Genomic DNA, 15569 nt, shown 5'->3' with positions numbered 1-15569 from the left:
CTCAAGGTCTGGATACCCCCCCCCCCCCCCCCCAGCTCAAGGTCTGAATCCGCCACTGTATATAGCTTAAAATAGCATTAAGTTTACTATGTTAAAATTAGAAAAATGAGAATAAGAGTACGCTGTAATGCAATAAACAACAGTGGGAAAATTTAAAAGGCAGGAAGACTAAAGTATCAGGTATCAAGTGGAACGGAAATTTTCAATTTTAACAAGTAGATTGGTCAATGAATAAGAAGCGATTTTTCTAAACATTTAACTATAAAAAATTGCGATAAAATATTTCTAAGCATATTGAGAAAGTTAAAAAATTTTGTTAAAAAACGACGACGTTTCGACGTTGAGCTAACGTCATTAGCTAACACCAACCTTTGCACAAGTTGATCGAAAGAAAGCACGAAAATGGAAGAAGTCTTCTGACGACTATCAAAAACAAGTCTTGGATGAGGAACTGAGATCGAAGCTATCTCAACTGAACGATCTCAAGGAAGAAGTTCGCAATGCCTACAAAGACATCAGAGAGAAATGTTCCTTGGTTCGCTACGTCGCCATTTTACCAACACTGACTACTCTTCGCAAGAACCAACACAATGAAATGATGAGAAGCCACGTTAACAAGATTTCGCGCTTGAGCTCCAAGAAATTTGATGTGAATAAGCACATTAATAACATGTCTTCTTATCGCCTTTCCTTCTTCGAGAAGCTTGTTATCTGCAGAGGACTGAAATTCTCCCTACCGCAACGAGTGTCGCCGATTGATGTTCTAGCCAGCTTCGAGAAAGCGTACTGGAAAATTGAGCCTTTACTGGAAGATCCCGACAAAAAAGAATTAGCAAGCTCGACATTACGCTCAATTGCGCTGAATTATATTCAACGTACAAGCCCTAATCCACCCAAGGCACTGGTGAAAGCTCTTAATCGTCTAAAGAAACGGGATGACATCGTTATCACAAAACGGGACAAAGGCTCTGGTGTTGTAGTAATGGACAAGGCTGAGTACACACGCCTACTAAGTGCAGCTTCAATCGATGATACTTCCAAGTTTGTACACGTCGATGACAAGCGACCAAAATCTCGTGGCCGACCACCTAAGCACTTTCATCCGCTTCTTCAGAAAGAGAAAGATGTCAACACAGTTTTACGTGAAACACTACCAAGGAAGATCGCTGATTCACTTTGCCCCAAGAGTTCCAGACTTGCTCACCTTTACGGTCTTCCCAAGACCCACAAAGCCAATCTTAGTATGAGGCCTATTTTATCTGCAACTGAAACCTATAATTACAACCTGGCTAAATGGTTGGAGGAAAAACTGAAACCACTCTCTATTAACGAGTACACCATTACCGATGCCATTCGTTTCTCTGAAGAAATTCGCAACTCACCCATTGGAGATGATGACATTTTGGTTTCTTTCGATGTCGCATCCCTTTTCACAAACGTACCCTTAAATGAGACTATCAACATCTTAGTCGACAAAGCATTTGCCAACGATTGGTTCAACCAAACCTATGACCTTAACCTGCAAAAGGATCAACTTGCCAGACTCCTTGAAATCGCCACTACTAACCAGCTTTTCCAATTTAATGGCCGGCTGTATGAGCAAGTCGACGGCGTGGCAATGGGTTCGCCCCTTGGCCCTCTAATGGCTAATGTTTTCATGTGTCACCTTGAAGACAAGCTTACTCGTAATGGTTTGATGCCTACGCTATACAAGAGATATGTTGATGATACCTTGGCCAAAATGCCTAGCACTGATGCTGCAGTTGATTTCCTGACTACCCTTAATGGCCTCCACCCCAGCCTGTCGTTTACGATGGAGCTTCCGGTTGATAACAAGATCCTCTTTATCGGTATGGAAATAATCAAGAACGGAACAAAGATTGAAACGCAAGTGTACAGAAAACCGACTAACACTGGCTTGCTGTTGCATTTCCAAAGCCACACGGATAAACGCTACAAACATTGCTTGCTCAAAACAATGATTCATCGTGCATACGCCCTATCTTCTACAACTGAAGCTTTCAATCAACAATGCACTAGACTTCGCTCCATCTTTACTCGACTTGATTATCCGATAACGAACATTAATTCCACCATTAACAAATTTATCCTGAACCTTTCATCCGGTGTACGTGAAAGACAAGTGGAAGACGGCCGTGTCTTGCGAGGTAGTCTTCCCTTCAAGGACTAAACATCAGCTAATGCGGTTAGAAGGCAAATGCGCGCTCTCAACCACAAGATTGGCACTACCCTACAACCAGTATTTATTAGCAAGAAACTGGAATAAGATCTCTAGCCCAAAGAAATCAAGCCTCCGATCGTAAATCAACAATGCGTAGTTTATTTATTTTCATGCGATCTGTGCGATGCAGATTATGTCGGCTACACAGCCCGACACGTCCACCAACGCATTGCTGAACATAAAAACTCGGCGATTGGAAAACACCTTTTGGAAGCCCACGGGGACATAAGCCTCCTCAACGAAAGCCAGTTTCGAATTCTCCGAAAGTGCCAAGGGAAATTTGATTGCCTCGTCTATGAGATGCTTTGCATAAAGGAACGGAATCCAAGCTTGAACACGCAAACTGACTCCATCCGTGCGAAACTCTTTGTTTAACTTTAAACATTTTAACAAATCCATTGAACTATTGTTTTACTTACTTTTTATACATTTTTTATCAACTATCATTTTGACTTGATAATGACGTTAGCTCAACGTCGAAACGTCGTCGTTTTTTAACAAAATTTTTAACTTTCTCAATATGCTTAGAAATATTTTATCGCAATTTTTTATAGTTAAAAGATTGGTCAATAAATGTTAATAATTTACGATTTGTTGCGAGATTGCTATTTTAAATAAATGTATTGAATTTCACACATCTTACAGAACAGAAACACACATAACAAATGAATGATCGCATCTCGTCTGGGAAGATAAAAAAAATTTAAAATTATTGAAACCCGAGCAATAATCGCGGGAATATACCGGAAACCTACTTACACAGATCAGTATCCGAATTTTGACTCAACTATCATCTGGGTCATAAGAGGTCGTGGTTAGAACACTTTTCCACCCCGCTAACACTGTTTATATCTCGGAAGAGGAAGACAGAACGCAAGAGAGTAAACATCTTAAAGGCGTTTTTCGTGAAAACTACAGAGCCTGGATGTGTTAAATTCCGGAGAAACATAGGGAGTGCAGACTTTAGTGAGTACAGATCAACAGCAACGCAACCGAAGTGTCCCGCTCCCCTATGTACGAGGTGAATCGGAGAAAATTTCTCGCGCCTTCCGCAAGCAGGGTATAAACAGCTTGTACACCCTAAACATCCCACAACCAATGGTTAGAAGTGTGGCGTCATCTGCAAATTAGAATGTGCTAATTGTGAAAAGATCTTTATTGGAGAAACCGCCCGGCCCTTTAACGTCCGTTTAACATAATACTACTAGGTCGACACTTTCCACCGTTGGAGAACACCAGGCTAAGGGGCACAGTCCACAAGTTGAAAGAGAATAAGGGGGCTGTCATAGCTAGTGAGGAAGGCAACTTTAGAAGGAGAATTCGTAAGGTCTTGGAAATTCTATGCCAGTCCTCGACGCTCAATCGAGACCGTGGATTTGAACTTCTAGCCCTATACGGGGACGTTTTGGCACGTGACTTGGTCCAGCCAAGCTCACATGACAAATAGATTCCCGCCATATTCACTCGAGAAACAGGCTATGACATCTTCGTAAGGTTGTGATCGCTAAAACATTGACTCTACTTCGGTATGGCGGTATCTCGTTTCTTATTGTGAAAAAATATAAACAGGATGAGTTAAACTTCATTTATTCCTTTTCGAATGAAACAAAGATAACAATATTTTTTCAAAAACTAAAAAAAGGCTTTTACACTTACAAGCTTTACCTCACTACACAAACTTAACCCTCATTCTTGCTTATTCGTTTGCGAATGAAGCAAAGAAAATTCGACTATTCTTTCTTTAACACTTGCACACTTATTTGATTTGTTGTCGCACATCAACTTGTCTTTGTTTATTCTTTTACGAATGAAACAAAGAAAAGTACATTTTACTTTTAAAAATAATACTAGCTCGTTTTGCCAAGACAAAATCACCCTTTGCTTATTCTCTCTCAAATGAAGCAAAGAAAACTATTTTTCACAAAAGATTTCGCTTACTTGCTTTGCCGTCCGAGACAGCGAACTCCACTTTGTGTATTCTTCTTCGAATGACACAAAGAAAACTACTTTTTTTTCTTCTAAAAATAGACTACTTGCTTTGCCGTCCAAGATAAACTTTTATATATTGTTTACTCTATTTCGAATGAAACAATATAAGTATTAGTGTATTGAGCTTTTCAAGCAAAGGAAAAAAAAGGGAACTACTGCCAACTCTACAGCTTTTGAAGACTGCACCTTCATGGCGTGAAAGCACCGCTTTTCATTCAGCAGTTCCGGACAGTAGCAGAGCCACGAACGCAAGCCCGACAGAAGCAAGAAAGTAAGGCTTGATACTATCTTTGCCTCCATCCACTGCGAGACATTCATTCAAGCCTTTGATGACTGCAATGTAGTCGTCACCAAGAAACTCCGAGTAGGATTGACCACTAACATCTTTAAGCTCCTCCGTGGAATCCTTGAAGAGGAGATCCTTTTTACCGTACTTTGTGGAGTTAAACAAGGCGAAGCTGCCTGAATCGTTGCCGTACTTGTTTGAGGCCTCCAACAGCACACGGACGTAGTTGGCCTTGTTGCTGTTCCCCTCCTTCGTCATTACTGCGTGAGATGGAACTTGAGCAAGGTGGCATTCCACGTGCTTGCCAATTTCTAAAAGTTTTTAAGAAAAGCGCAATTTACAACAATTCAAATCTTGGTTGGAAGAGCTTCATTTAAGTTAGGTAAGATATCTCTGAGCCAGGTTTCATGTAATCTGAACTGAAATGCCTTAATAGTACTTGTGCTGTAAGTGGGTGGGTGGGTGAGCGAGTGAGTGATTAGGTGGGTGGATGGGTGGGTGGGTGAGCGAGTGAGTGATTAGGTGGGTGGATGGGTGGGTGGGTGAGCGAGTGAGTGATTAGGTGGGTGGATGGGTGGGTGAATGAACGAACGAACGAACGAATGAATGAATGAACAATTCTGTTGTGATGTTGTCCACACGGTCTTGAAGCTGTTTCATATTTTTCTTCGTGTGTTGTTACATATTTTTAAGTTATTTTAACTTACCAAGTGCAATAACGTTGCCTTAGTAAAATGGGGTAGCGCATTTTGTCTTAAAATACCCTTAAGTGTACAAGGCTTAGAACAGCAAACCATACTCTGGTAACAGTCCCCAGTGTGAAAATAGAACACCTACCCATTCGTTTTCCATCTTTACACAGATATTGATAGTTTGATATCATTCCTGCTGGCTTGTTGTCCCTCACAGTGGTATGTTTAACAAATGCCACGTCGCCAACACCATCATCCATGCATCTAAAGGCACCATCATAATTAGAGTAGTTTCCATCTTTCTTGCATTCGTCCGGGCATAATGCACACAAGGAATCGGGGTTATTTTCGTTGGTATCGTAAGCCGGTAGTTTTACTCCTAATGTAAAGACACAGATATTGCTTTTAGAAAAGAACGTCAGTTCAGCATTTACATGGAAGAAATTTAACAAAGCTTTTGAATTACTAATTAAGTTTAGCCTTTTGGTTTGTGCCAGCGGTGGGGGAAGGTGGGCAGCAGTCCTTTGGAGGTATAATTAGCTAATTTGTACAATTAGACAACTCACTCTCTTTAAATAAATCATGCGCATCAACACTGACCATGGGCAATTACATAATATGTTGCATTATTCTCTCATTTTACTTGGCTCTTACTTATGATCTTCTGGAGGACAGACATGACTGTAGATGGAATCATTAACAATTTTCTTTGTTTCTTAATACAACAAGATGGTTCCAAATTGCTGTGCATCCGCTCAGTAATAGATCACAAAAGACATCAAAATGTGGTAAGGACATCAGGGCAGGGGTTGCATCAAGGGCCGAGCACTGGGAAAATTGACCGGCGGTGAGGATGATTTTGCCTGCCTGGTTTGACGATCCAGACAGAAGTTTTTCTTATAAAAAAGTTCAGTTCAAAACGTATAGCCCGCCTGTGAAAACCAGTTGCCCAGACTTTCTCCTGAAAATGTTAATGACACTCCTGATCAGTGAGGCACTTGCCTTGGGTGCATCACTCAAGGCTCGTGTGCCACTTTTTTGTTCTAACCATATTTTGACACACAACAACATGGAACCCATCCGTTAAATTGATTCTGAGCAGACAAAAAAGACTTCACTTAACCAGTAATTGTACAGTCCAGAGAAGGGTAATATAAGATTTCAAACCTTGCCATGTTGAAACGTAGACAAAACACTTCACATGAACACGTGGACGCATTTTGCCATTTTCCAACATTGAAAGAGGGTTTTGACACATTCTCATTAGTTGCTATGATCAAAATTTGAAACATTTGCATGTGTTTCAACTTAATGTGAAGAGACAAGGTACATGTACCCAAGACTGTGGCCATTTTGGTCTGGAACCAAGTGCGTAAACCTTTCAAGAGGGAAATAACGGCTTTGTTATTGTGCAACTTGGCTCATGTTTAGGAAGGGGGATTTAGCTTTTAAAATGCAGTTTCTACTATCAAAGTACAAAAAAGCTGCAAACTCAAATGAGTTTCCATCCATTGTTTCATGCTTACTACAAAGAAACCTACATAACCTTTTCAAAACAGAGTAACCTATTGCTTTTACAATAAAGATATTTATCCATGAGGCAGCGGTGTGGCCCAGTACATTAGGGTGCTGGATTTATAATCTGGAGGTCCCAGGTTCAAATCCTCCTCCCTGCCATTAGATCAATTTGTGTTTGATGGCCTTTAATTCAACTCCTTCATGTCTTGCATGTAAACAGCCAATCGGTCAGCCTCCAACCAGAAGGGATTTTAAACAAGTATTCATTTTTTGTTATGTACAATATTTGTTTCTTTATTCATAATTAATGTCCCCAATTAGTGCAACAGTGTTAAATACATGTACTATGACACAAGTATACTTATTTATTTTTTTATTTATTTATTAACATCTGTTAAATCACCTTCGTCCAGTTTGTTGTTGCTTCTCTACTTAAGGGGGGCTGGGGAGGGAAATTACTTTCTTTGGGTCATTACTTTTGAAGGGTTGGTACTTTCAGGTCATGAAAAAAACTCGCAGTTCTACGTATCATTTAACTTTCAGCATTTTGCTACTTCTGGAACATTACTATACTTAAGCCAGCCAGCAAACAGGCTCCCGGCAAGGAAAGAAAAAAAATTGGCAAGCAAAGCGAGTGGACAAGCGTGAAACTTAAGAATTCAGAGAGTGAAGCAATCAGGGTGGGATGGGGGAGCCTGCAGACTTTGTTTTCGATGTGCCTATCGGCCCTTGGTAATTAGCCTGTAACAAATCAGTCAATGAGGTAATTAGACCCGTCAAGAAGCTACATTTTCTGCACTTGCAAACAGTTCTAATCAACCCAATCAAACAGCCAGGTCCATGAGTGTATGGAGTGCTAGTATTAGCAACATGTTCATGGCATATTTCAAAGTTTGTCCCTCCAGAGCCAATACTTTGAGAGCTTCAAACATATTTTGCAATATTGAAATGAGCCTAAAGAAATTTAATAATAAGCACATGGCAAATGATAGAGGTGTCAAACTCTGCGAGGCGACGCACAAATAACAGCGGAAAGTCTGGTAACCATGCCTTTGACCTCTAAAAGGAATAATTTGCTATAGCACAGCCAAACGGCTCCACTCTACTTAAAATTCTTCCACATAACACAGCATAAAGTACCCTTTAGAGTGAAATTAAATAATGAAAGGTCGAGGGACCAAATATTAAAAGAGAATGAAAAATGCACAAATGTCATGAACCATAGGAGTCGTGTACGGCGGTCAACCACATTTTACAAAGATCTGTCAAATAGTTATCTCAAAGATGTCAACAGTCAGCAATTTGACCAACCACATCATGATACCAGATCCTGGTATGATGGAACGAGGGCATCAATAGAATGTCTAAAGGCTCACTTGCTTCATTTGGGCTCACCGGGAGCCTGTTCGCAGGCTATGTACTAGCTGACTCATGAATACAACAGAGGTGAAAATAACAAAGAAAACTTGATCATTACTTACTCGGTACGCAGCTTTCTTTGAAATATTTTCCTGCTGCTACGTAGGGATTACAGCTAGAATCATACTTCATGTATTTCATGGAGAGAAGAGTTCCAACTGGCACATTCCAACCTGCTGTTTTTCCAGCTCCAGTGTGGCATGTCTTCTTGCCTTCCAGCTTGTCAAACTGAATCTCATCGTTGTTCTTCTTTACAACTGCTACAGCATAGTAGCTCAATGTGCCATAACCATAATCTTCACCGACCACAGGAACCATTCCAAACTCTTTACCTGAAAGATAATGTTGCATATTAGGCTACTCCCTTTGATGCCATTGTTTGGCTTGTCACAAGCAACATTTCTTGATACTAGTAAGAACAATAGCATTGCATGACCTCACATGACAATCCATCTTACACAATGACAATGTAATACTCATGGTTATGGCTCTGTCAATTCCAAGCCCCTTCATGCCTAACCCCCCGCCCATCATCCCCCTTGCCCCCCCCCCCCCCCCCTGCCCCACCACCGCATTTATAATTTGCCTGGAAAAATGTATTGCAAATGACCCATGGTGGAGCACTAGGAAGACTGAAAACGCCTGACCCATGGGACAAGATCTTTTCTGATTGATGATGGAAGCAATAATTGTTCACAAATGACTGGATTTAATTAATACCTGTAACCATGGTTTTTGGGAGCAATACATTCTCCCTCAAAGTACCGTTGAACCTTGCTATTTTGAACTCTCAGAGGAAACGAAAAACTAGCCGATAGTAAATGACTGAAGGGCAAATAGAAGGAAAATAGTTTTGAGCTCAAAATAATGAAGAATTTGGAATAACTGAGTTCAAATTAGTGGGTTCCAACTGAATAACAAAACTTGACAAGAAATGCAACAACAGTTGTTGCTTCTGTTACTAGCATTCAATTCTGTCTGGGACTTTATACCCATATTTCTATGCTTGAATTCCAGTGATAAGACAAGTGCATTTGCAGGATCATTCTCTATGAAACATTCCAATTAAATAACCACAACAGCCCAGTGCTTCCAAATTGAACATCCTACCCTGTAAAGCTGTCACATCTCTTTTCCATCAGGTTTTTCTGGTTATTACCAGTAGTCTTACTAAAGCGGTAAATAAAATTTGTATGTATTTTTAAGAACTGAAAGATAACATTTCCTTTAACAATGCCCCACCCCTGGGATGACCTTTTATTTTGGAAGTGCCCTACCCTGGGGGAAGTAAACATCATCAAACGCCAGCTGACAAATTCCCTAGTGGGATGAAGGCCTTGGAATTGATAGGGCTATAACAAGAGGACATTTTGACTGTGGAAATTGGAGTTGTCCCTAGGAAAATAGCTTCTTTGCCTGATTATGTTGCTTGAGGCAACTGTACCCAGTTAGGTGAACTTTAGCTGAACAAGTAACTGAGAACTGAAAACATTAAAACCTGACGTACCACAAGTAAACAAAGCATACTATAAGAGTATTTATGAAGCTCTATAGGAATTTAATTATGGATATTACTATGGATTGAAAAATCTTTTTTTTTTGACCAAATTTCACATTTAGCAGTAATCAGGGATTTGTAGGTGTGTTCAAATGTTCATCACTGGAATTACAGTTGCTTAACCATAGCACACGCCATGTTCAGGTTCTGGTAGCTCTAATAACTGGCTTTTGTTTGCTTCAGGTGTAGTAAACAACTCTTTGATCAAGCTTTGTTGTATTACACCTAGTGCAAACTTTCCAAAAAAAACATTGCAATAACCTCAAAAAAGGATAGAGATTGCACCTACCGAGTGAGAAATTACTCACTCACAGTGAGTTTATTCAGTTTGTGTTTGTTACTGCAATAGGTCAGATTAAACTGACCTATATACACTCTTATCATTCTCTTTGATCAACTGTGTTTGGACATTATAGGATCAACTTTCCCAGGTAAAACTCCCGATGAGATAAGCCAATGTTTGGGTAGCACCTGTGTAGTGCATGACTTGCTAGTACATTCGTAACTGAGCTTTCCCTAGGTGGTGTATCGATGTACAAATACTGATGAAACAAACACTCACCAAATTACTACTGCAAAAGAAAGTGCAAAGCAAAAAATCACTTGGTTGAGTATTCTTTTTCTTGCAAACTCACTCATCATAACTGAGCTGTATTAATGTTTTCCCCTTGAATTCCCTGGCAATATATTTTTACCAATGAAAGTAAAATTATACTGCATACATGTTGCACATGATGCAGGCGCAGATCTAGGAAAAATGTTGACTGATTTACTGCAAAACGAGTGCCAAAGGCGCAAGGTCCAAGGGGGATCTGGGGGCATGCCCCCCCCCCCCCCCCCCCCCCAGGAAATTTTTTCCATTTTAACTACCTTAAGTACCCATTCCTGGCTTTTTGAGTCAGTCAGACAATATATTTGCCAGTTCCATTCTCCTTGGATGAAGTTTTGCGGCAATGATGTGATGGCGTGACTGCCATCGGGAGACTAGTGATTTCCCGGCTGTAAAATTTTGCCGCCAGAACGTGTCTATGACCCTTGTCTATTTCCAGTAATTGGCAAAAAAGAATAAATAGAAAATAAATGTCAAAACTATTTTAAAGATTCAACTGCAGTTTACTTTTATTAAAAATATATACATATCTATTGATTTTTTTTTATTACGAAAATTCTGACCGATTTCCGTAAAACAGTGGAAACCGGTATGGATATGCATCTGTGATGGGTGGTTGCAACACCTAGTGTACATGTACCTACAATTAACACCTGACAAAATTTTTTACTCCTGTTTCAAACAGCTACTGAGTTTTACCTGCTTTATATACATCTCCACCATCCAGGGTAATCAAATCTGCCTCTCCCTTTTCGATTTTTTTCATGCATTCAACAGCATTTTCGGCCTTCACACATCCAGGTCTCGTAGTATTATCTATTTTCATCAACACAGCTTTAAAGTCATCGCATTTGGATTGTTCTTGATCCGATGTTGTGCACCATCTCATTTGAAAAGTGTGCCCGTGCCCATGCCCATGCCCTAACAGTAAACAAACAAACAATCAAAACATTATTAACATTAATATTTTTATATGGTGATTGCTAATACGAATAAATTCTCAAATAAATGATGCAGAGGAAGTGAATGGGCAAGAGATAGGGGACGTTGACAAATTTGTGTATCTGGGAGCTACAATTTCCAAGGAAGGTGGAGGCACACAAGACATCCACAATAGAGAGGTCAAAGCCAGAGGGGTATTTATGAGCTTGAGGATGACCTGGAGCAGTGCAGTGAAACCTGTATTAAGCGGACACCCTTGGGAAATCCACTAGTGTCCACGTAATATAGAGCATCTGCTCTAAACAGGTTCAGCAATAACAGTTAAACATTAACCCTTTTGTAACACAGTGTAACACAGTGTAGATCTCAGACTGCTCATAGCACAACGTCCAGTCAGTCAATGCATCAATCTGTAATTATCTACTTAGCTTTAAAACCACATTGCTGAGCAATGTTAAAGGAGTCTGAGCTGAGCTTTTAGAAGTAAAGAGGCCTTGAAGTGTCTGCTTATTGCAGGTTCTGTGCAATAAAATGGCTTAATATTGGTGTCCGTGTCCACTTAACAGAGGTGTCTGCTGAATGCAGGTTTATTTTACAGTAAATGTGGGAAGAAAATATAGGGACTCAAGCTGGTGTCTGCTTAATAGAGGGTGTCCACTTAATATGGGGTCTGCTTAATACAGATCTTCACTGTAAACCAAAATCAGGCTATACAAGACTGTGGTTAAACCATTCTTGAAGTATGGTTGCGAGACATGGAAGATGAACAAAAGTGACGAAAATAAGATCGTCGTCTTCCAAAACAGATGTGCCCTAAAGACAAATACTTAAGATATGCTGGCAGGACAGAATCACCAAGAAAGTCAACAAAGTAATAGAGATGGCTGAGATGGAAAACTTCAGTGAGGATGTCAGAAGAAGAAGAAGAATGGGAGGTTCATTGGCCACATTATGAGGAAAGGATAGGACAATAACTGTAGGACTGCACAATGATGTGGGCACCAGAAGGGTGCTGCAGGCGGGGTGGACCAAGGACAACATGGACGAGAACATCAGAGAAAGAGACAGAAAGAGCTGGATGGAAGAGCTGGATGGAAGAGCTGGAGCGAGCTATTCACTGCAGTGGCCGACAGAGCTGAATGACAACAGAGTGTCGAGGCCTTAGGCGCCACTTGGCGTGAAGAAGTTAGGTGAAAGTGAAGGTGCATGGTGATTGGCTTCCTCACCAGCCAAGATGGTCCAGGTTCTCATCAAGTGCTGGTCGCCAGCTAAAAAACCGGCTCTACTTTTTGTGAAATAGGTGACTGAACCTTGACTGTCTTTGTCTTAAGACAGTCAAGGCTGTAGCTAAGGAGGGGCCAGCGGGTGGTGTACGTTTTCAATTGCCCTACTGTGCTGTTAAGGATAAAGAATAAGAAATTGTCTTTGTATCTCTTAATATTCTTGGTGTTTTGACCTTTCGCAATTTTTATTTTGACAAAATATCTCTAAGAGAATGTCTAAAAAAGCATTTCAGAGGCAAGACATTTCTGTTGCTGTACAATAATTACTGTATTAGTATGACTTTTAATGCTTTTCAACAATTCTTGAGAGGCTTGCCCCTCCTGCAGTCAAATCAGTGTCAGCCATCTAATTCATGAAACTAGCCTTCTACCGCCAAAATTAATGAGAACCCTAGATGGTGCTTTATCTTGCACACTTGTGGTAGCCCGCTGTTTGTTGCAATAAAGTATTTTTTTTGTTATGCCAATAATAAATGGCCTAGATCCTTGTTCTGTGTGTTTTCTGTGCGACCTTGATGCAGAACTAGGTCAATATCCAGCAACATCTTCACCTCACACTTGGTCAGTAACCTATATATGTATATCAAGTGCCTCTCTATATAAAACTTGGTAAAAGTCCGTTAAGTCTGCATGCAAGCTAGTGGCCCATCAGGCTGGAGCTCATTTGAGCTGCTATAGTATGAAGGGACTAGGGGGTATATCTACTCCCCCCTGGATAGGACCTTTGTCCATCACAGTGTTACCTCAAACATTAAATTTTCCAGTACCCATTTATACACCTGGGTGGAGAGAGGTACTGAGAGGGTAAAGCTGCTTGCTCAAGAACACAACACAATGTCCATGGCTAGGGCTCGAACCCAGACCGCTTGATCTGAAGTCAAGCACACTAACCATGAGACCTGACCACACCTCCCACTGAGGTTGGTACAGAGATTTTCGTCTCTTGTGATACACAAGGGTATCAATATCTGGTGTTGTCTCCTTTTTATTTGAATTCTGTTTTCTAAGTCATCTAGTCATATCTGAGAGACATGTTAAGCAACCTATCTGTACTTATTACAATTGCTATTTGATATTGTTACTTAAGCGCAACTCTGAAATAGTTCCCCGGCATGTGTGCTGTGAAAAAAGGTAATAGCACTAAAAGAACATCATTTTGAACATTTTAAGTCCAAACTGAAGACATTTTTATTCACGAGAATGCTATTTGTCCCTTTCAAGGCCTTTTAATACTGACCAATATTGATATGACCCTTTTAAGATGAATTCTGAGGGAACCTGTTTTCAGCGGACATCCTGTATTAAGCAGACACTAGCAAGGGTCCCAAGGGTGTCCGCCTAATACAGGTTTGACTGTAATTTGTACTGACCCATTAGCCTTGTCTGAAATCCTTTCTAAGCAAAAGAATATTTGACCAAAGACTCAACTGCTATGACAACTATTATTAGTAGTTTTACAAGTTCAGAAATATTTTTCAATATATTTTAGAGTGATGCTATGATGAAAATCGCATATTTCTTATCTACGAGTAGTCTTTATGAAAAGAAAATTTCTATGTAGTATTTTCAAATGTCACTTCTGTTCCTGAGAGATATTCAAGTTTTTCAAATATGCAAATTAGCCAAGTGATGAAGTCCTACACTCAACCAAATTTTGATCAAATACTGTATGAAGAAGAAAGATATCTCAGCCAATTTGTATCAGACATGTTTGATTCTTTACAGTAAGATTCTAATACATGGGCTCCACAATACAAGCTTAACAGTTTTGTTACACTTGTAACATACAGGGTTCCAGACCTTCCCAATACTAAAGGCTCTTCTGGCCACCTTTGGCATTCTATTTTGATATTTGCTAATGGTGCCTCATATGCATGATCTAGCAAGCGTATAAATATACGTTAGCTCAAGTGTGTGACCTCGTTTAATTTTTTTCGAGCTGGAAATCACTAACATATTGAAATCAAATGGGTGGGGACTGGGAAAGAGTGAGTTGCCATGGGAACATAATTTTTCATAGCCATAGATGTGTTTCCTGTAGAAGTATTAGCCTGTCCAAGTTTCAATGGTCTGTGCAGCAAATTGGCCAACACAGCTCTATTTATATACTTGATATAATATAAGGTTGAGTCTATGACATCATCAGTCATCTCATTTGCATTATTTTTCACATTTTTCAAATTTAATTACCTCCGGAATTAATGCAGATATTTGCAAACACTAAATGGTGTTTTTATTCTGTCATGGAATTCTATGTGATACACCTAAAAATTCAAGGTGTAAAAATTTGATCAGAGTACCACTTTAAGAACTCAAATAACTACTGTCAAATATCCCAAAGGGAAAAATGACAGGAAAAGCTGGTCTTGTCTGACAACTTCTGTTGTTTAATATAGTATCTTGAAGCAGCTGCTTAACAGAACATTATGCACTTGACATTTTATTGAAACAGCTAGTGACATCAAAGCTAGTTTCCCCAAGAAATGTTTACATGAACAGACATAATTTTAAAAAACAGGTGTCAACAATTTTGGAATTGGTCATTTTTGAAGACAGCACTTTAATCAACCCAGAAATAAAACAAATTTGGCCATGACAAAATTTACAGCTAGCTAAAGGCATTGAGGAGGGGACGCAAGGGGGATCTTGTCATGAGGTCACAATAGTAAATTTTTGATTTCACGAATCACAAAACAAAAAATTCAGTTTTCACAATTCTCGAACTGTGCACAAAACTGTAATCAAAATTTGTACAAAAAAGTGCATTCTTTAACTTTACCAATAATTTAAAGCTGTTAGAAAGGTGATATTTGAAATCTTAATTTGTTGGTTTTACTTTAAGAGACCTCTTAAGAGAAATATCGGACTTGATGGAGAACGCTTTTGATTGATTTATGCCATCCTTCACCAGTCGGCAGATCCTGACATCCAAGCTTTCACCGAGATCACGTTTTATGCACTCTTCTTTGATTCCACAAAAACTAGTCACATATCTTAAGAAGACACTTAAAATTTTGTGCGAATCTCTTA

General features: G+C 39.7%; 1 protein-coding gene and 1 pseudogene across 1 annotated transcript in view; one reads left to right on the top strand and one right to left on the bottom strand.

Moving 5' to 3' along the window:
- The first annotated feature begins 21 nt into the window (after positions 1-21).
- LOC149097220 (uncharacterized) lies at positions 22-2875 on the top strand (annotated as a pseudogene).
- A 938-nt stretch (positions 2876-3813) lies between these two features.
- The window catches only part of LOC110058883 (melanotransferrin-like), a 13467-nt gene continuing 1711 nt past the window's right edge, over positions 3814-15569 (bottom strand). Inside the window, exons 2-5 of the mRNA XM_089279601.1 lie at positions 11014-11235; positions 8209-8478; positions 5355-5588; positions 3814-4828 (exon numbers count right to left, since the gene is read on the bottom strand). Coding sequence (XP_089135727.1) covers positions 4443-4828; positions 5355-5588; positions 8209-8478; positions 11014-11235 — 1112 coding nt within the window. The 3' untranslated portion in view covers positions 3814-4442. The remainder of the gene's footprint in view (positions 4829-5354; positions 5589-8208; positions 8479-11013; positions 11236-15569) is intronic.

The sequence above is a fragment of the Orbicella faveolata genome, unplaced genomic scaffold (assembly GCF_042242905.1).
Source record: "Orbicella faveolata isolate gen_17 unplaced genomic scaffold, um_ofav_v1 contig_47, whole genome shotgun sequence".
NCBI lineage: Eukaryota > Metazoa > Cnidaria > Anthozoa > Scleractinia > Merulinidae > Orbicella > Orbicella faveolata.
Note: the sequence above shows the minus strand (reverse complement) of the source record. Positions and strands in the feature narration are given on the sequence as shown.